The 22,264-nt window shown below is 38.9% G+C and overlaps 1 protein-coding gene across 1 annotated transcript in view; it reads left to right on the forward strand.

Annotated features, from left to right (window-relative positions):
- Positions 1–22,264, forward strand: part of tmcc3 (transmembrane and coiled-coil domain family 3) — a 31,827-nt gene that overhangs the window by 3,645 nt on the left and 5,918 nt on the right. Inside the window, exon 2 of the mRNA XM_042403881.1 lies at positions 21,261–21,431. Within this exon, the coding sequence (XP_042259815.1) occupies positions 21,261–21,431 (171 nt within the window). The remainder of the gene's footprint in view (positions 1–21,260; positions 21,432–22,264) is intronic.

Raw genomic sequence — 22,264 nt, forward strand, 5'->3', positions numbered from 1 at the left:
GTCGACTACAAAAATGAATGATTTTTAAGGGAGTAGTTCAATATCTTTGGAAATACGCTTCCCTCTTTAAGGGAAGATTGATACAACTGTCGTCTCTGTGCATTAAGTACAGAGCTACAGTTAAAATATACCTGTTAACTCTTCTAAAGTACCAAACACAGGTTATCTGTGTCGTTAAATCTGTACACAAAAACTTTTTTTTTTGTTTCGGGGGAGATACATGCTGTAAATATTTTGTCTAACAGAAGCAGGATTCACTTCCCGTCTTGTTGTACATCAATATTTACAGCACGTAACTCTCTCAAAAACCACAAATTGTCATTGTTACAGTCTGTCCAAGGATAACACATAACCACAACATCCACAGTTCAACCCCCCCAAAATAATCTTAATAATCTAAGTATTAAATTCATTAGCGATAATCTACTATTATCTTCTCAATTAATCGTTTTGTCTATAATATATCAGAAAATAGTGAGAATTGCCAGTTATAATTTCCTAGAGCTCATGCTGACGTCCTCAAATATCTTCTGATCAGCACTTTTTTTGTCATTTTTGCTTAAAAAACGAGAGATTATTATTATTATTATTATTAAAATAGCTGCCGATTCATTTTCTGTTTGCTGATGTAGATTTAATATGTCGTCGATGAAATGAAGCAAACATTTTCATGGTCGGAGGCCTACCTGTGATGCTACTGGGAAGAAAATGTGTCTCTTTGTTCTTTTCCATGAATACATAACACACAGGAAGACATTTCCACGGCGGATCCACCGGGGTCAGATCAGAGGTTTTTCGGTCTACTGGAGGGTTTAAATGTGTCCTAAATGGCCATTTTCTCCTGTCACACGGACGCAGGAGACATGTGGAGCTGTCTGCTGTGATGAAAAGGGAAGGCGACTGATATCAGTGAGGAGATTAATATTCTCAGTCAGTAGAAGGACTGTAGTTGACTTGGGTTATGGAAACATCAATATGGATATGTGGATGATCTTTAAAGGTCATTCCACTCTTGTGTGTGTTTATATACGCCTAATGAGTGTGTGTGTGTCTTTTCTCTTGCTATCATTAGATCACTTTCAAAGAGAAGGATTTTGTCCTCTGTGAACTGTTCTCTTGTGTGTGTGTGTGTGTGTGTGTGTGTGTGTGTGTGTGTGTGTGTGTGTGTGTGTTTAATCCAGAGGAAAGGGATGGGGGTCTGCTTCCTTCTGTTACCCTGACAGTATTCCCTCTGGGTAGGAGTGTGTTTGTTTGCTAAGTTTTTTTCTTCTTCTTTGGATTCATGTCAATAAAGATTTTGTTTATTACTCAAATAGTACGTTTCTGCTATGAGTGAAGCGAGGTGAAGGTTTGTTATTGTGTGTTCAGTTTGCTTTGGCTGAGAGTTTTCATTGTAAAAGACTCATGAAAAGCAAATAATCTGACCAGGGCTGCAGCTAACGATACTTTGTTTGATCCGCTGATTAATCGTTCGGTCAACAAAACATCAAAAACGAGTAAAAAATGCAGATCGCTGTTTCCAAGAACCCACGGTGACGTCATCAAATGTCTCGGTTTGTCCGACCAACATTACGAAACCCTAAAATAATACATTTACTATGATGTACGACAAGGTAAAGCAGCTAATTCTCACATTTGAGAACCCGAAATCATCGTTGTGGGTTGTTTTGTCAGCTCGTCTGTAATTTCTTCTTCTGTCAGTGTAGTTTTGTGTTGTAGGTGTTCTTCCTGGTACAGATTGACTTGATTGACAGACAATTATTCGCCAACTATTTCAAGCCATTTATCTCTCAAAATGCCAAACATTTCCTGGTTCTAGTCTCTCAAATGTGAGGATTTTCTCATTTTCTCTGTTTTTATATCATTATAAATTCAGTATTTTTGTGTTTTGGTCGGATAAAGCCGTCAGTTTGGACCTTGGAAAATTATAATGGGCTGTTTTTCAGTATTTTCTGACATTTCATAGACTAGACAACTTATCAGTGCTGTATTTTTATTTCCCCTTTCCTGTTTTGTTATCTCTCATTGTCTGTGTTCGGTCTCTGTTCAGATTTGACTGGTTAATTGGATAAAATTAAGACTTCATGTTTAGACAGGCGTTGTCCTGACGGCCTCGTGGTTAATGTTCCTGCTCGACTCTGGTCGGGTATCTTTGTTTCCAGTCGTATACCTTTCTCTCTTTGTTCCCTTCATTGTTGAAATATTTACTAAAGGCTCCTATAGATGGAAAACACTTCACACAAACTAGTTCCTGACAGCACACCGCTGCCTTGACTGTATTGAGCTCAAAAGTCATATAATATGTTCCCTGCCTTGGAGTATGATGGTTATCGCCTGCAGCAACGCTCCATTTCAGGGCTGCAACTAACGATTATTTTAATAACAAAAAATAGTGAAAAATGCCCGTCATGATTTTCTTAGAGCTCACGGCGACGTCCTCAAATGTCTGGTTTTGTCTTTTGTCAACAGTCTGAAGTTTACTATCATATATGACACAGAAAAGCTTTAAATATTCACATTTAAGAAGCTGGAAGCAGCAAAGTTTGAGCATTTTTGCTTTAAAAAAAATGACTAAAACAATTTGAATATGAAACAACAGGTCAGGTCAGAGCTTTTTTTTTTTTGCTCTATTTCTGTAGGTCACAGGAAACCAGTGTTTTGCAGTTAGCCTCGTTTTATAGCACACACACACACCGAGTCTACCCCCCCCCTCCTCCCCGTCAGCACCACAAATCACAGTGATGAGCTAAGCCCCGGTCATTGTTTGGCCATTGAGAGAGGGCGAATGGGGAGGAGTGAATGTTGTTGAATGGAAAGGGGGGGGGGGGGGGGGGGGGGGGGGGGGGGTTGACTGATGGTCTTCGCACCCGCGACTCGCCTCACTGGTCATTACGATGGAGGTGCTAGCCCGGGCTCTGCTCAATCGCGTCTGTTGTCAGGGCAACCGGTGGAATCCGCTTCTTTCTCTTTCTGCCTCTCGTATCCCGGGATAAATGTAAATCTGTTAAAAGTGAGGCAAGATGTGAGCAAGGAGCGCAACAAGAGAGGCAATCTCTGAAACGTAGATTATCGGGACATTTAACACGGAGGTGCAGCGGTTTATCTCTCTGCCTCTGTCTGTCTTTCTCTCTCCGTACTTTTGGATTAGGGATTGAGTGGGCTAAGCTGACAGTGAATAGACACACACCAGCAGTGATGCCGGGTGTGTGAGTAACACGGTGCGGATTAACCAGCACACAAATACTCTGCCCATCAAAGAGATCCTGTGTTGGGCTCTCTCTCAGACACACAGACACACACACACACACACACACACACACACTGCTTTTTTTTCCCCCTAGTCATATTTTAAAGCTGATTCATCACCAATTATTACACTCTATAATTTTGGCTCAGCCCCTGCAGCGTTTTCAGATTTGACGATACAGCTTGTACATAATTATTATTAAAAGGACAGGTCAGTCAGAAATTTAAAAAAATACAAATAAAAGATCACTTATTCATGTAATTATATGTGGTTAATAACTCGTGTTTGTATCCAGTATTATTTTTAGCATAATAGAGCTGAAACCACAAGACCATCATCAGAAATTTGACATTTATCAAACAAAAATACCAAATATCATCTGGTTCTAGGTTTTAAAATATGAAGATTTGCTGTTTTTCTCTGTTTTATATCACTGAATTTAATATAATTTGAGTTTTTGACAAAACAAGCAATCTGTGATGAGAGATTTACTGTGGTTCCAGCCTCTCAGATGTGATATTTGGGATATATTTGTTTTTCTTTGTCATACATGACAGTAAATTGAATATCTTAAGAAACTGTGAATGCAGCTAATCATTATTTTCAATGTCAATCAATCTGTTGATTATTTTTTTGGTTAATTGATTAGTTGTTTGGGCTGTAAAATGTCAGAAAATTGTGAAAAATGTTGATCATTGTTTCCCAAAACGCAAGGTGACGTCCTCAAATGTCTTGTTTTGTTCCGTCCAACAGTCCACAACCCAAATATATTCAGTTAATTATCATAGAAGACTAAAAAAAACAGAAAATATTCACATTTGAGAAGCTGGAACCAGAGAATTTGGATATTTTTTCCTCAAAAAAATGATTAATTATCAGTTGATGGATTTATGAAACTAATCTTCAGCTGCAGCCGTAAATCAAAAGATCATAGTTGTTAGTCGGAACCCTCATATTGCACGTACTCCAACATACTGTGTGTAAATAAAGTCACGATAGATATTCAAGTGCTGTCAGAGTGAAGAGTTCCTGCCCCTGCGCACACCTGCTACTTACTGTTATGTAATTCAGAGGGGAGTGTTTTGTATTCGGTTGTGTGCTGAAAGAAGAAAACAGGATCATTCAGACTGTGCGGTCACATTTCAAAGTTACTATGCACGATAGCTCTGGCTTTTACTCGCGCCAACATTTCAGTGCACTTGGCTCTGTGTGTGTGTGTTTGTGTGTGTGTGTTTGTGTGTGTGTGTGTTTGTTAAGTGCAGAGCGGTGCTGTGTTCTGATTCAAGCATCCAAAAATATTTCGTCTCTCTATAGAGGTGAGGAATGTAGCTGAACGCCTTCCTCTGTTTCATTTGATATCTAAATACAGAACAGATGAGTGTATGTGTGACTGCATGAGAACATTATAGTAGGAACAACTGATCCCAGAATATCCTGGGATATCAAGGATTTGAGATTGGGAATTTGAGGAGTGTTACGAATGGATACATGTATTTTCCGACTAGGGATGTTTTGGTTCAGTTTGTGCTTTCGATAGACCAACACCCATTCATTTTTGAGAAAAGTTGTGATGTAGGTTTCATTTGTTAGAGCTGTCCAGCAGTTGGTGGTCAAAGCTAGCTTGTCTGCCCTGGTTAGCTTGACTTTTAGCTCATCCCTCTTCACTTTAAAGTGTTTTCGATGCATTTAGTCACAGTAGCTCTCGATGGCGTAACGTACTCGGGCTTGAGGTACCAAACTAGCTCTTTCAATCCCTCGCCATCTGCCACACTGACCGGCAGCATGTCAGTCTCGATCATTCGGCACACCAACTGGCCTAATAACAAGGTAGCACCTGTGTTGTTATTACAGGCCCTGTTCATAGATCAGCTGTTACACACACAGTCCAGGTTCATACTGTTTGGAGTAAAGCAGTCGTCCTCCTGATAAATCCTGAGCTCATCATGTCGAGCAGCGCAGCAAAACTAAAAACTGTCGTTATCAACTTGAAAGGAAAGAAGAAACTATCCAGCAACGTTTAGCTTCAAACAGACAAGCGAAAAACAAGTTAGTTTCTGGTTTTGGTTTAATTACTATTCTAACTGTCGATTTGAAGAGGGAAACCGGTTAGGGGAACGGGAGGTGGATTACGTTTTTTTAATTCACATGAAAAACAAATTAAATTGTTTATCCTGTTATCAAACAAGTTGAACAGCTTTGGACCTGGAGGCAGCAATGCAATTCCCTGCCTAGTCTGCCGGGAAATAGAGGACGTCAGTTGAGTAGGCGGTCCTTCAATGTGGTCAAGTACGCATTGCGTTTACATTGCTACATGAATGTGGCCACATGAGGCCCAGACCAGTTCCAAATGTGTACACCCGTATTTAGAGCTGTCCATTTGTGATCGGATCACCCGAGACGCATGTTAATACCAGGTGTAAATAGGACCATTACAGATAGACTGTAGGATTAGCATGCTAAGCTAACAGTCTGTCAACTGTGTGAAACTGTAAAAACACACCTGTCACCTGCTCAGCACGGTGCTGTTAAACTGGAGACGCCTTATTTTTATACAGTCTATGGGATACGCACAGCACGGCATGGCTATGCTAACGATGCTAGCCATGCTAATTAGCTGCTAGCTGCCGTACAGGTTGGTGAAATTAATCCGTCTCTTTGTATCTGCGGGTTGGTGCTCCTGTCTGTGTCGGAGCCTCCGCCTGAGATGCTTCAGTGGGTAAATGTGTGTTTTTAAAACTTATTTTGGGGGCTGTGCTCACTCTCAGTCCCACAAGGTACCAAAATTTGACACTGGAACTGGAAATAAAACTGCAGTTTTATTTCCAGTTCCAGTTTATTTTTACACATGAAGAATGTTTCAAGCAGTTCATTGTCACATTGATTTAGGTTTGCAGTAGTGGACTCTACCTCTCAGCTGCTGTCGTCATATTCTTACATCAAGTTGTTGTTTTTGGCTTGCTGGGCTGCTCCTGTGTCTTTCCCCTCTTGTTCTCTTATTTTTAGGTGTAAAAGCAGACTTGAAGCTGTGACTGTACTGCAGAGTGGCATGAAAAAATAATTAGCCAAAGTGACAGCGTGTGTGCGTCATTGACTGAAATGAGTGCAGCACTTAAATTTTAAAGGGGAACTCCAGCAGTTTTACACATCAAAGTCTGTTTTCAGGTCTTATGTGAAGAAGTTCTCCAAACTAAAGCCTTTTGTGGCTCCAGAGGGAGCAACGAAAACCTGATAAACTCACTTGAGTCAGTGTCAGTTGGTGTGTAAGACTACAAGTTTGAAAATGTCACACTCTTACAATCCTTTCTAGGCTGACAATAAACTGGAAACAGATATATTCGGTACACTGAGCTGAAACAATTACAGTCTAATGCAACATGCCGACAATAAACTGATTCAATTTGCTTCAACTTTATGGACATTTTGGAGGCTTTTGTTTGTTATACTGACAGGTTTCACTAACATTTAATCTACCATCTTTATTATAACTGGACGGAGCACCACAAACAACCGGAGTGACCATAAAGTCGGCCGTTCTCATCAATCAAGTGTTCCTAATTGGTCAACAGAGTGGCCATAAAGATCAACTTTTTTCTCAGGTTACATCCAGCTACAGGCTGTAACGAGGCCACTGACCCATTTTCAAAGGAAAGAATAGAGAAAACTCTACTTGGACCGCAACCTTGAGCTCACCTTCGTATGATAGAAGCAGATATTTTAGCTGCATGATGCCTTAAAGGTGCAGTGTGCAGAATTTAGCGGCATCTAGCGGGAACGGACTTAGCAGAAATGGAGTATAATAATCGTAAGTATGTTTTAATTGGTGTATAATCACCTGAAAATAAGAATTGTTGTGTTTTTTTTGTCACCTTAGAATGAGCCCTTTACATCTACATAGGGAGCAGGTCCGCCATGTTGAAAATAATCATGAGATATTTGCTAATATTAGTATGTTAAAGACAACTGCTTTGGCTAATGACTTTTCACCTTGCAGACATGCTACCTCTGTAACCTGTACAGATGTTCCCTTAAAGACCTTGATATAAACTCCGACCTTAACGTGTTTGAATATTCCGTCTTTGAAAACTAATCCGATTCTGATTTTCCACCTGCGGAGTTCAAATAACTGACCTCGACTTGTAACAGCAGGCAACCGTTTTCTCTCTTTTTAACTCTCGCTCCCTTTTTTTTTTTTTTTGTACCTCTGTCACTTAATATCCGCATCATTTCCTCTTCTACGCCCTTTAAATCCGTCGTACCATATCTGTCTTTTTCCTCTCTCTCTCTCAAGATTACAACCTAACACATCTGTATCCTCATCTTCTTCCTGAGCATTTCAGAATGGGGAGAGCGAGGGCTGCTGGGTAATCTTTGTGCTGGAAAGCGGAGATTAAAATCTCAGATTACAAGAGGAGAGGAGAGAGAAGAGGAGGGATTACAACTTTTTTTTTTTTTTTTTTTTTTTTCATTGAATCCCAAACTGCATGTGGGTGTGTAAAGCAGGTCATAGACAAACACACACACACGTGGTCCAGATTGTGTCGAGTCACTCTCACACACTGATAAACCTCCTTCTCTTAGATAGTGCAGTACATCTTGTACTCTATTTTAAAAGCTTTATATAGATATAGCTGTTGCTGTATATTTAGATTCTATATTACCAAATCGTTAGTTGACGCTGAGCTCTCCAGATAGTAAATGGATTGCCAACAGTTTATTGATTTTAACTCAATAACCATCCACAACTCTCTCTCTCTCTCTCTCTCTCTCCCTGGAGTGTGATTTATTGATTCACTCTATTACCTAGTTTCTCTCTGGTGTAGATAAAAGAGCAACCTCTTCACACTGTACATCATTTTTGTTGTGTTGCTCTTTTCTTTTCGCTTAAAAAAAGGCCACTCTTACCTAAAGGGCTCCGTGTGCTGCAGTCCAACATTATTTATACTTGCACAACAACAAGAGGAGCTTTAATGATCCCTTACACTGTGTGAAATGTTCCAAAAAACTTTTTAAATATCCCCCTATCATTAAATATCATTAGTGTGGTTCATTTTAGAGACATTAGTTTAATTACTACAACTGGATAAAACCAGATTACTGAAAATATTGGCAGATGCATTTAACTCTGTGCGCCATCCGGTTTAATTTTTAAAGCAAATCATGTACTGTTTTGCTTAAATAGTTTGAGCACCATGTTTTAAAATGCACAGTTGTTGTTGTTATGAAAGGCTATTGTCGACTCTTGTCCTTGTCCACCCTGCAGCAGCTGAGGACGGCTGCAGAGTGGAGACAAGTGGCAGCAACTTTGTGTCAGGAAGTGCTGGAGTTTTCAGCGAAATGTGGTTTGAAGTTTAGAAGCACAAACTGAAATGTGTGGCACGTTGAAGCACCGCTATTTTTAGCAACATGAGAAGCATGGCTCTAGGGAAGCCCATGTCGGTTGGCCCATTGAAATATCTCAGTAACTATTGGATGGCTTGATTTTTAAAATTTTTTTTTTTTTTTGCTGACATTTATGGTCCCCAGAGGAGGAAGCCCTCTGGCTTTTTATCATCCAGCACCAACATGAGGTTGGCATTTGTGGTTTTGACTGAAATATCTACAATTATTAGATGAATTTAGAGCTGCAATGATTTGACAATTCATCGATTAGTCGATTGACATGACAGAATATTAATCTGCAACTATTTTGCTAATTGATAAATTTTGAGGAAAAATGCTGATATTCTTGTGTTCTTAGCTTCTTCAGCTTCTTAAATGTGAATAATGTCTGGTTTCTGACAGTAAACAGAGTATTTTTGGGTTGTGGACTGTTGGTCAGAACAAAAGATAACATTTTGAGGTTGCATCTTTGGTTTTGTGAAGCAGTGATTGAAATTTTTCACCATTTTCAGATATTTATAGACCAACCGACTGATCCATGAATCTAGAAAATAAATGACAGATTAGTCGATGATGAAAAAAATCTAAGCCAATCAGAGTCATGTTGGACAAATAATTTGGAATCACAACGTAGAGCTGTGTGGCGTCACTGCTGAAATTTTACCTTGTACAAATCTTGAGTAGATTACTGAGGAGGCTCCAGAGAGTCATTAAAACACAGTTTCAGCTTTGTCAAACCTTTATGGAAACAAACCTATTTGTGGAAACACAAAAATGCTGATGTCACTAATGTTGCGGCTAGACATTCACAGCATGATTCCACGTCTCTCCGTTTCGTTAGTTATGGCCTTGTAGAGCTCGTCTTTCGCACCGTTCTGTGTTCGGGCCCTAATCATCTTTATAGACTAAATTTTCTAATCTGTCTAATGTGGTCCGGATCAGGAAAAAGCAGTGGAAGGAAGTCTGAAAATATGTTATAATGAGTGAGAATGATTATTATGTTATTCTATTTGTGGTAAATCAGTACTGCACTCTTCTATTATGCTCCAACTATGTTCTTTCTCATATTTTAATGTATCCGGCAATTCACATTGTGTCTAAGTACATCCTCAGAGCCGCTTACGTCGCTGAGGTCTTAGTCTTTTTCATGCTAATGTACCAGTCTATCTTTTGTTTGAGTGACTTTAGTTCTGTAGATCTTAATCCTAAGCATTTAACCCCTGATGAACCCAGTGTTTAGCTCATACGTCTCCTTTATAAAAAAACCCACGTCACTGTTTTCTCTGGCGCTACAGTCTACACCAGTAGCTCCCAGCCATCGTTCCCCTTGGATCATCCTAACTGATCACTGCTTAAATTCGCAGCGAGTGTAATGGGGAGAGCAGGATATCTCAGCCAGAGTCAGACACAGTCAGACATGCCCTCCACCCTCATCTCTCCATCTGTGGCTTGTTAATGAGGCTCTGAGGGGGGTGGGGGGGTGGGGGGGGGCACTATGACACTGTCATACTGTATGGACATCTGAGTCTGACTGCAGAGCTCTGTTAGAAATCGGGCTGCTTTTCATGTCTTATCTCCCACCACACATATTGCACACAGTTGCGTCTGAGGAGCTGAGAGGCACCGAGAAAAATGCAAATACAAAGTTATTTCATGTTCTCTCTCAGATATTTCTTTTCTGTTTTTGACATATAGTTGAAAACAAGCGTCGCGTTTTACCTTTTTAAACCTCAGATCTCCGTCTCGTCAGAAGTCACACCCTCTATTATCAAGTTATTACACAGATTATGCAACGGTGACACACCTCTGGACTCCTGTCAGAATAGATTACTGTGAGGCATGAGAGGGAAGCTGCAAAGAGATTAGAGTTAAACGGTGCTTATAATCATATACATACATATATAATAGTGTTAAAAAAGCTATCAAGAGATCATTCAAGCTGTCATTTTGAATTCTGTCTTGCTGACATTAATGCACAAGTACATTTAATCAACTCATTTCACTTCAGTTTTTGATGCCACCGTTTCTCTCTATTCGCTGCTGGTTTCACTCTCATTACAGAGCTGTTGTTAGGGGATTTTTAAGGGGATAAAATATGCTTTTTGTGTTTGTGCATGCCCAAAAAAGGCCATCCGTTGGTGGTCTCTGTCGCTAAAGTGGGTTGTTTGTGTTGTGTACTCGCATATTTTGGATCCCAAACATGTACTGATGTACTTGAGCAGTTTATATTTTTAGTAAATAAAGAGAAAAGGAAGCAAAATTTTATTAGTATTTGTTGTTTACGTAACCTTTGGAGCTGGCGCAGTTTGTCGAGGGCCAGCTTTTGGAAGCTAACCAATCAGAACAGAGTTCATCAGGTGGAGGGGGGGGTCTTAACGAGGCAGGAGCTAAAACTGAACTGAGGGGCTGCATAAAGAGCCAGTATATGATAAATAATTAAAAAAAAAAAAAAACTGTAAATCATGCAAATTTTTTATATATTCAAGTAGAGCCCCAGAATAAAAATATAGACCTGGAAATGTGCATTATACGTCCTCTTAAACACTTTACTTCCAGCACTTTCTGCAGTAGTAGACAGTGACTCCTTACTGTCTTCATCACCATCTCACTGACTCCTGGTACATCTTTGATTAGATCAAGTGTACAGATAGAGACAGAATAATATGACCACAGTAAAAAAAAAAAAAAGAAGATTAAACTGTTATTGAATCAAATAAAACTGCTTTGCAAGCAGCATTAAAATAATCATGATGACCTGAAAGTGCGGCGATTAGATTGTAATGTCTGTGAATATCAGCAGTGTCAGAGCGATTTATAAAGCGGAGTGATGAAGATCGCTCGGAGAGTGATCCATCAGACGTGACAGCTCGGCTCAGTGTGGCCTAACGTCACCTCGCGGACACCGGGGTTGTGTTTGTCTCATACATCACGTCTGTATAACGTGTCCCGTTTCGCCCGCCACGAGTTCAATAAGTGAGTGGGTGTGTGTGCGTGCGCGGAGTAGCCTGTTAAGACTTGAAGTTTTGAGTCAGTGCTGTTTACTTCCTTTCGGTCACACCTTGGGTTTGGCCTCAGCGGCAGGAGTGTGTGTGTGTGTGTGTGTGTGTTATTCCAGGCAGAACGAAGGTGAAGTTATTAAAACAAAGCAAAAAGCAGAGCCTTATATGGAAGATACTGTTTCATATGCTCTTTTAGGTCTGACGTTATGTGGATCTCTGTTTTCTCTCTTGACTTTTCACACACATACTCAGCTGTATGGTTGAAATCAATGTCAAGATGTTAATAATAATATTTTTATAGCAGTATGTATCCTAATGTGGCAACTATATGCGCAATTACATGTAAAATAATCAAATAGATGCTCAATAGTTGGGCTGCTAGTTGGAAGTTGCTGATTATTTTCTCTGTTAATCAATTGTGTCAATAAAAAGCCAGAAAATTGTGAAAAATGTCCATTATATTTTGCCAAGTTGAGGTCTTAAAATGTCTTATTTTGTCCAATCAAGAGTCCAAAAACCAAATATATTCAGTTTACTGTTAAACATGAAAAACATCAAATACTTTTATTTTGAAAAGCTGGAACCAGTACAACTTTGGTATTTTTGCTCAAAAAATGACTGAACTGATTACTCGATTAACTCAAGTTGCCTTCTTTTGAGTGAGATGGAATGGAAATGATTAATTGATTATGGAAATAGTCGATGATAAATTTTCAGTCAATATGACTAATCGATTAAGAAATTCTTCACACATTTGATTTACTTGGAATTAGCTAACTTAATCTATAGTCAGCAATGTTTACATACAGTGGATACAGTGGTTTTCCAGAATATAAACATTTTAACTGTTGACGTGAACAAAGTTTGCTGCAAAATCAGAGTCAATTATGAATTTAAAGAACAGATAAACACCAAACTACTTAGTTTATACATTAAACAACACAAAATAATGACTTTATTTAAAATTATCTCCCACTTCTGCTTCATTAGAGGACATAAATAAGATCAGACTAAATGTGTTGAACATATCTAACAACTAAAACCTTAATAAAACTTATATTAATTAATCGATTGTTGATTAATCATTGACATGTCTTCTTGGAATCATTAATTTAAACAGCATAAATGTGTAAAACAATAAAATATTATGATATAAATACAAAATTCCACTGCTAAACAATAATATTGCCCCTACATTCATTATATGCTGAATAATGCCTAAACTCTCTGTGTTTGTATTCAAGCCCGTTCCTCATTATTCCGTCTGCTCTGTGACTGTTTTGCTCCGCGTTAATTCTCTTGGTAATTCACTGTTCTATATCTGGAGCCCCGTGGGGGCGGTGAGCCTGTCTGCCGGCTCCTCTGCCCCACAGGAGGCTCCTCTCCCTGGTCGCAGAGTCACGGCTGATCCCCCTCCAGGCGGGAGGCTCCATAGACCTGGTTCACATGAGCCGAATGTCGCGTTTCACCTTAAAGCGTCCTCTCTTTTTTTAATCATAGGTGAACTTAAATCTCTTTTTTATCTCGGTATGTGATGTGAATACAGTTTTCATATCCTTTTCACCAAAACAAAGCTGTTATTTACTCTCTTTCTTGGCACAAATACATTTTTTCCCCCAATCTTTTTACTATTTGACGTCACTAGGTCAGATCTTCATCATTTTATTCATTTTCAACATCAAGAAACTTTGCTTTAAAGCGACTCCAGAGGTTTCCTTTTTTAATCGTGGGTTTCCTTTGCTTAAATTAAAATCTCGACGGAGGAGATAAGAGAAGTAATGAGCTGTCAAATCACATCAGCGGAGATAGAAGTACCGAGATGATGTGAAAGTTTTTTTTTTTTTATAAGATCATGTGAAAATTATACATTGTGGTGCATTAAGATGGTCTCGTAGCCCCACAGAGCGCACAAGCTAATCTTAATGATGCATAACATATTGTTAAAGACCCAGTGTGGGACTATTTCATTCATTATTCATGCAGCACAAATAATACTTCTGTACCCATTTCTGTTCGATTTGTTCCAGGCAGAGCATTAGTCATCTGCCTGCTTCTTCTTTTTTTTTTTTTGCATTTCAGAGTTGATTTATGTCTCGCAGGTTTGAATGAATTTGAATTTACTTGCAGGTGCAGCGGTTTGTGTAAACTGTGCTGTTATACTAGCATGATGCATTAGCTTTCTTTTCCGAGGGCTCAGGAAGTACAGTCATAAATTACCAGGAAAACTCGCTGTGTGTTATTCTCAAAAGTCTCGCTCGGAACAGAACGGCCTTGGCAAATATAACAAGGGTTTGCTGGATTAAGCCTTTCAAAAACCTAAATCATGTCTTGAGTACATCTCCATATTTGTCCAGAGAGCCGTCGTATATTTTGTGCTGTTAAGTAAGAACGTCATAATACAGGACGTAACGGACAAAGAAAGAAGACAGCTGTGATTCAAAGTGGAGTGTTTCTCCAACCAATATCAACACTGACAGCATGGCCAAAGAAAAAACAGGAAAACTTATCATCCTTTTTTTGAGATCACTGACTTTTCTGATGATCAATTAGTTGTTTTGAGTCATTTTTTTAAGAAAGAAAAATTCCAAATTATCTGGTTCCAGCCTCCCAAATGTGAATATTTAGTCTTCTTTGTACAAAAGAAGACATTTGAGGACGTCATCTTGAGCTTCGGAAATCGGTATTTTTCACCATTTTTTGACATTTTATGGACCAAACAAGTAATCAATTAATGAAGAAAACAACTGGCAGATTAATTAATAATGAAAATAATCGTTAGTTGTAGACCTATTGAGGTATCAGTCAGTCAGCCGACCACTTTGATCCAGAGTGAAATATCTAAACAACTATTGGATGTGTTGACCTTCACGTTGCCTAGAAGTTGAATCCTACTGATTTTGATGGTTACCTCTTACGCCAACATGAGGTTTACGTTTGTGGTTTTGAGTAAAATTTGGTAGAACAGTTGAATGTATTGCCATTAAATCTGGTAAAAACATGAATGTCCCCCCTCAGGTTGAATTGTAATAACTTTGGTGGTCATCTGACTTTTTCATCACTTATGACCAAATACCTGCAAAACAAGAGACAATCTCATCACCCTCAGCTGTACTTTGTGTTTAGTGCTAATTTGCAAGCTAAACTAACATGGTGAACATGGTTAAAGTTATACTTGTTAAACATTAGCATGTTAGCGTTGCCACCATCCTAAATGCTGCTGTTGGCTTCTAGCAAACTCAAATCAGATCATGTTACCCCCGTTGTTGCATCTTTGCACTGACTCCCTGTGAGTTTTACTGTTGGTTTTAAGATTTTGTTTATAACTTTTAAGTCTCTGCATGACCAGACACCTAGTTATATTGTTGATATGTTGATCCCTTATGAGCCACAGCATAGCCTGAGGTCCTCAGACAGGGGTCTCCTGGTTGTTCCAACCACTCGTTTTGTTACCCGAGGTGACCGAGCCTTTTTAGTCCTCAACTATGAAATGTCAGGCCTGAGTATCTCAGGTTAGCCGACTCAGTAGCATCTTTTAAATCACTTTTTTAAAACTCATTTTTATCAGATTGCCTTTTTTAAAAACCTTTACTATTGTTTTTATCTTCTTGTTGTCTAATTTTTTATATCCTTCATTCTTTTACTGTTTCAGTCTGTGTTGTACTGTTAAATATTTCTTGTAATCTACTTATTTTAACATTTTTACTCTTTACTTTGTTGATTTTTTGCTCGCAACTCTTTTTGTAAAAGTGCTACATATGTGAGCATGTTAGCATGCTAATGTTAGCATTTAGATCAGAGTATCGCTGTGCCTCACAAAGTCGACTCCTAGTCTGTTTAAAAATTCTTTTGGCTAAAATATGTTCGGTTAATTTAATATTTCCACCATTAACATCACATAAAGCACCAGTATTGTTGCTATGGTTACTTTGCAGCTAAAGAGCACTAAATTAGAAAAATTATTTAACTGTTTGCAGTTTTATTTTATACCACGGCAATACATTCTCCAATGTTTTGCTCATGCAGATCCTCCACATTTATCCATCTATGAGGCAGTTATATGATAACATTATGTCTTTATTATGTTATGTTATTCTGGTTTGCGTACCCTCCTGTGATTGGCTTAAAAAGCCTGGTTTTAAACTTCTCCACCACTAAATCTCTTGATCTGGATTCTCCCAATCCCATTACTTCCCCCCCTCAACACTTAAACACAGACCAGTTTAAATCAGCTGGTGTTAATCTGGTGCACTGGTTCAGACTCGCTGTGTGTGTGTGTGTGTGTATGTGTGTGTGTGTGTGTGTGTGTGTGTGTGTGGCACCATGCTGTGTTAGAGCCGACTCATAGATGATGACTAATGTTGTATATTATCTCTGTTATTTTAAATCTGTTTGCTTTATAAGAGAGAAGACCAATAAAAATCTGTAATTGCTTTAGCTTTCACACATTTTTCTTTAGATTCATTCTTCTCTTGATACTAATGAGAATCTGAGAGATATAACTGGAGAAAAACAAAGATTTTAATTATCTTTTTCTTGATTAAGTGAGTCAGTGTTTGGTCTGTTAAAGGTGACGACCAAAACCCAAAGATATTCACTATAAAACTGCCTTTAGAGGTCTGTTATCACGCCTTAGAGACAACATAGGTTACCACATGTTATCTACTCACACATGCATGTTGAGTATGACGTCTTATCAGCACATTAATATGTATGGCCAAGCTAACTGTGAGACTGTTGACACTGACTAATGACTTTTTTTTTTTAAGTACTTATCTTAAGTAGCGTTCAGAGGGAGTTCTACATTCTCAGTAAACAGCCTTGGCTTGATGTATTAGTGTTGTGAACCTGTTTGTACATTCGTCTCCGGGCAGACAGCTGCTGATTGGTTTTTGACCGAGTGTCGTGTCTCACCTCTGCGTATTGGCGTTTTTTGAAAATTACATTGATTTGTCGAAGGCCTCGGATTGCTTCGTTTGTGAGAGACGACAGCTTTACTGGTTCCTTGTCTCTCATGACTCGTTTCTACCTCTGGCTCATGTTAGCGGAAAATAAATTGATGGATTAGAGGCAGGAATAAAATAGCTCCTGACTCTGCTGGGAACGACAAAAGAAAGGTTTCCCCTCGGCGGTTTCCTGTGTGGCGGTGCCAGGCCTCCCTCTCCCAGTGGCAAGGTCCCCTACTCGCAGCTCCCATCAATGAGACTCTCCCATGAGCCGGCTTTACTCAGTGGGAGTCTGAGTAGCACTCACTGGCCCACTTCCTCTCTTTCTCCTTTTCAGATACAATACACACACACACACACAGAGTCAACACTACAAGCTACGTCTCCAGTATCTAATCTTAGATTTTTGAATATAGGAAGCCAATGCAAATCACACACCGACGCACAGCAGAGACACATAATATCTGCCTCATCTCGTACGCTTTACACGTTGGGTTTTTTACTGAATTTGGAACAGATAAGGGTTAATGATTATTTTAGGATAAGTTAATCTATTAATTATTTTTAGCCGTGCTAGCAGCGTGGCTCCAGGGTTAGCGAGGTCAGTCAGTGCGTCGCCACTTTTGTCTAGATTAAAATAATCCAACAACTATCAGATTGATTGTTATGAGATTTGGTGCAGATATACGCGGCGCCACAACGATGAATTCTGCTGACTTTAATGATTCCCCGAGTTTCCCTCTAACGTCACCAGCAGGTTAAAATCTTCACTTATCCAGTGAAATATCTCAGCGTCTACTGGACGGATTGACACATAATTTTGCACAGACATTCGTGGTTACCATAACGATGCGTCCTGATGGCTTTAGTGATCCTCTGACTTTTCCTCTCGCGCCACCATTAGGTTTACATAAGTGGTTTTGAGTGAAATGTCAAGGCAACTGTTGGATGGATTGCTATAAAACTGATACAGATATTCGTCTCCCCTTCAGAACGAATTAAATCTATTTTGATGATGAGCTGACCTGTAAAACCAACACAACTGTGCTTTATGTTCATTTTTCAGACGAATCAATTAATAAATTAATGTGTAAAAATGACCATCACAAGTTCCCAGAGTCTAAACTCAAAGATATTTAATTTACAATAATATAAAACAGAGAGAAGCAGCGAATCCTCACATTTGAGAAGCTGAAACAACAACAGATAATTCAGTTTTTACTTGATGAACGACTTTAATATTTACTAAATGAACTGGCTAATCTTCGACTACTAAAATATTCATGTAACTGTGTGGTTGTTTTTGGGAGTGAGAAGATCAGCGTCTTGTGAAAGAAACAGAACCGAAAGGCAGTAGATAATGCAAAGTTTGGTGTTTTTGTGTATATTTATATAAATAAATATATGGTTTTGATACACGTCAAAGGTTCCAGGCCGGACTTGAACCCCGGATGCTGCAGATGTTATGTAAAAATTTTTTGTTGGGTTTTTCACTTTGCATATTGTGCTGCTGTGAAAAATCAAATTTAGAGCATTTCTGCAGTAGTTTTAAGGTTCAGAGAAAATGTGTCACATTCTGCATTCACAACCATTCATTCATACATTTTTTATTTCTTAAAGAGACAAGTTGTTGAATCACCTAGTTTCAGACGAGTGAATATCCCTCAGCGGACAAACGCTTTGGAAAACGCTTAATGCCTGACCCCGGTGTGTGAGTGTGTGTGTGTGTGTGTGTGTGTTTTGGTTGTATGTCCATCCATCTGTATAATAATCTTAATGGCCTGAGTGCAGATCAGGGTCACAGGACGAGTAGTGACCAGACACGTGTGACCTCTGAGACATATGGTGCCTCTCTCTGTGTTCACATGTTTCGTTTAGTTTTTTGTGATCACATTTTTATTATTATTTACATGAAGAAATGTAGAATCAGCAACACAGCAGCGAATAAAAGTAATAAAACAAGACACTATAGTTATAAAGACCAGTTAGTAAAGTGTAACAATAAAATGACTATAAAAAACAATAAAAGACCCACAAAAACCACATTTAACATCACTCTAAGTCACTATAATAAATGCAAATGAATATACAGTACAAGCCCAGACACATATATATATGTATATACATCCACACAGCTTAAAAAAATAAAGTTAACATGTACCTTCTCATACATACGTGCTTAAACACATCCATGCATCTCTGCAGTAAAGACTATAAAGTGATAACCGATAACATAAATGCTACTGACAGCTTGCTGGACAGCAGCTTGCTTCAAACATTACAAATTGATGTGTGTTCACATGTTAATAATTTCCCGCTTTCACCCTCAGACCCACTTTTCCACTGGATGTCCGATACGTGTTTGGACTGACGAGCGCGAGGCGCCGACAGCAGCGTGTTTGCACACTTGAATCCCAGCTGATTTACAGCCGTGAGAGGCAGAGAAATCGGTTTTGTGTGTGTGTGTGTGTGTGTGTGTGTGTGTGTTTTAGTGATTGAGAGTCTAAAGCAGGAGGTTTAGTTTATGCTGCCGCAGTAGGAAGATGATGTATGTCGTTCACAGCCGCGGTCTCGCAGCGTAATCATGTATGGATCATGATATATTCTAATAACTCAGGCTGTTATTAACAAACAATTATTAACTTCATCAGTTTTAACGATCAAATAATATATTAACTCCAATTATTTTTCCAGGCAAGAGACGCTAACTATGTAGAAGTTTCACAGACTGTTTGTACTATGAAAAGTTAGATTGATATGAGAATTAATTTGTATTGATTGACTTGTTTTTGATCAGTGAGTTCAAGTAAAAAGCTGCTGCTGAGGACACAAAGGTCATGTCAGAGGGTGTGATCGGAAATTTTAACGATCTGAGACACAATATCTTTATTTATTTTTCTTTTTTTGAAGTTTTAGGTACACAAAAATAAATACCTAAATTCATATAAAAGGAATCTTAAAACAGCATGTAGGGAGATAAAATGTACAGAAAATATAACTGAATTTACCGAAATTACAAAAACAAAACGTGACAAATATTTTAGTTTTTCATTTGTTTCTTTGTTTTTGGAAGGCCAGCAAATCATTTGGTAGGAAATGTTGTTGCTATAAGAGGGGAATTCAGACTCATGACCTCAGAAATACTTTCTACAGCCTCGATTGTCGTCATTTTCAAAAAAGTCCCTGTTGTAAAAATGGCAATCGAAACCTTTCAAAATGTTTCCAGGGGTGAGCTTTAGAGGGTTTATGTCCTCATCCTTCAGACTATAAATTATTAAAGATGTCATCACAAACTATCAGACCGTGAAAACCGCTTCTTCAGTCTGACCAGCGGTAAGAAAAATACATATTATTTATGTTTATCATGACATAAAACAGAGAATTTTCAAAAGCTACAAACAGCAAGTTGTTTTTACTTCAATCATCAGTGCAGAACGTTGTATTTTCTGTTGACTGACTAATTCTAGCAGCATTATTTACGACACAGGTTGGTTCTGAACTGGCTGGATTTCTGCCCATCGGGTTGAACTGATGGATGTGTTACGTATCAGCCGTCTGTACTCAGGAGTAGTGAGAACTGACAACAATGTATTTGCATGAATGACTCTTGAGTTAATAAAAAAAAAAAGATGTTTTAAGGTACTAACTGCTGCTCGGTGTCGTGTCGACTCTGCAGGCTACACAGCTACAAGCTGCAGGAGGCAATAAAAGTGTCATTATTCTGCTTGTCTTTCTGTAAGAAAAAGAGAAAAAGCAACAACTCGCCTTCGGGGTATGTCAGCAGTTTGCTCATGTGTGTGTGTATGTTAGAGCTCGGTCTGTCTGTGTGCTCTTTGCTGCCGTGGCAACTAGAGTTACCACATACTGTACTAATATTTTAGGTTGCCTTATATAATCGTCTGCTTTTGTCAATACAGAGAGAGGATTTTCAGTACAAGAGACACTGGGGGGCTGTTTGTTTGGAGCCATTAACTGACCATTTTGCAGTCTTAAGACAGATTTACTATCTCATCAGCTGCTTTTTTTTTCATTCTCTTTCAATCCAGTCTAAACACCAGAATCCTCTCAAGACCGCACACTCGATAGTGTTTTGATCCTCTTGTTTTTCTTTTGTTAGCGTCGCCCTTTATTTTCTTTTATTGCCGAGGTGAGCGACGTGCTTACAGAGAAAAGCAGTGAACTGTTGCGATGAAAGAAGCTTTTCTTCAAGGCTCACAAACACACCTGATATCTCCGATCAATGACGGATCGTTGTCTGTGCAGCAGGTTTTTAGTACGTAGTTAAACCTGAAAGCCTGTTCAGACTGCAGCATCTGAAGGTCTTTGAATCATCTGAGTGTCTTTTGTCTGCAAAATACATCACATATTTTTGTGTCCTTAGTCTCTGCTGCAAGAATAGCAGTTAGTTAACTTCAGAAGAGCTTTCATTTTCTCTGTTGAATGAGGCTTTATACAATTTTGCACCTTTCAAATATTTGTTTCAACAACGGCTGCTAACATTTATGTCACTCAGGGAATTTTTGCACAACATAATTTCTCCTTTTTTAATAGTTTTAAACAGTTTCTGATGTTTTCTGACGTTCAACCCAACGTTATATCAGCTCTTCTAGAGATAAAACACTGAAATCTGAAGGTTTGCTTTTCCAGTAAAATCATTTATCTTCCTTCCTTTTGTGTGTTTTGTGTTATCAGGCGGAGCGCAGCGCCTGCAATGTCAACATCCTCAGCATCCCCGTGCCCATCCGCCGCGGAGGCTCAGAGTCCAACCTGGACGTGGTGGACAGCGTCGGAGATGACGGAGTGGGCCTGGATTTCACTAAGGGGGCGCTGGGTATCGACAGCCTGCAGCAGAAGATCCTCAAGGTCAGAGGAAACATTAGTCACCTTCTCCGTGATATCTGGTGTTTGACTTAGAGAGAGCGGTGTGTACACGGCTGAAGCGTCGGCCCTCTGAGCAAACATCACGCTGGACAAAAAGGAAAATTTAAGTATCTCTGTAGCTCGGTTGGGTCGCAGTTTGCAGAGCAATAACGGCAGTATTTTGCCATCTAATATTGAGCTGCTTCCCATTTGAATTTCAGTTATGATAGCTCATTTATCATTCATCAAAAATATTAAATTCATTGATTGATTTAAGAAGAAATTTTATTCCAGCCCATCTTCTGCTGCATTTTAATCACAGTCCATGTGGTCTCAGCTTTCATTAAAAATTAGAAAAGTTTCTCAGAGTGGAATAATTCCCACCACAGGAACATTGGGCATCAGTTTCATAGCTTTTTTTCTTATTTCAGGGCTGTAACCAAAACCTAATGGAGAGATTATTAACACATCATGTAATGAATTACTGCTCCCAATGAGTAATAAAAAGTAAAACACAGAAAAGTAAAGTTTGTAGCAAGTAACAGGAAGTATCGACCCCAACACTGCAACTTAAAGATGAACTGCAATGGAATAATTTATTCAATGTCAATATTGTGGATGTTCGGATCGGTATCAACGGCAGTAATGACCTTATTAAGCCGATCAGGTATCGACCGAACAACACCAATCAACATCATACTGTTAATTTTACAGCAATAAGCTAACATGCAGACCGCTGATGCTTCCCCTCTTCCTCCATGTGCTTCACGATAAATGCATTTTAATGAAGACACTTTTTTATCAGGAGGTTTAAATTGCATGAACAGAACATATTT

Source organism: Thunnus maccoyii, chromosome 23 (genome assembly GCF_910596095.1).
Source record: "Thunnus maccoyii chromosome 23, fThuMac1.1, whole genome shotgun sequence".
NCBI lineage: Eukaryota > Metazoa > Chordata > Actinopteri > Scombriformes > Scombridae > Thunnus > Thunnus maccoyii.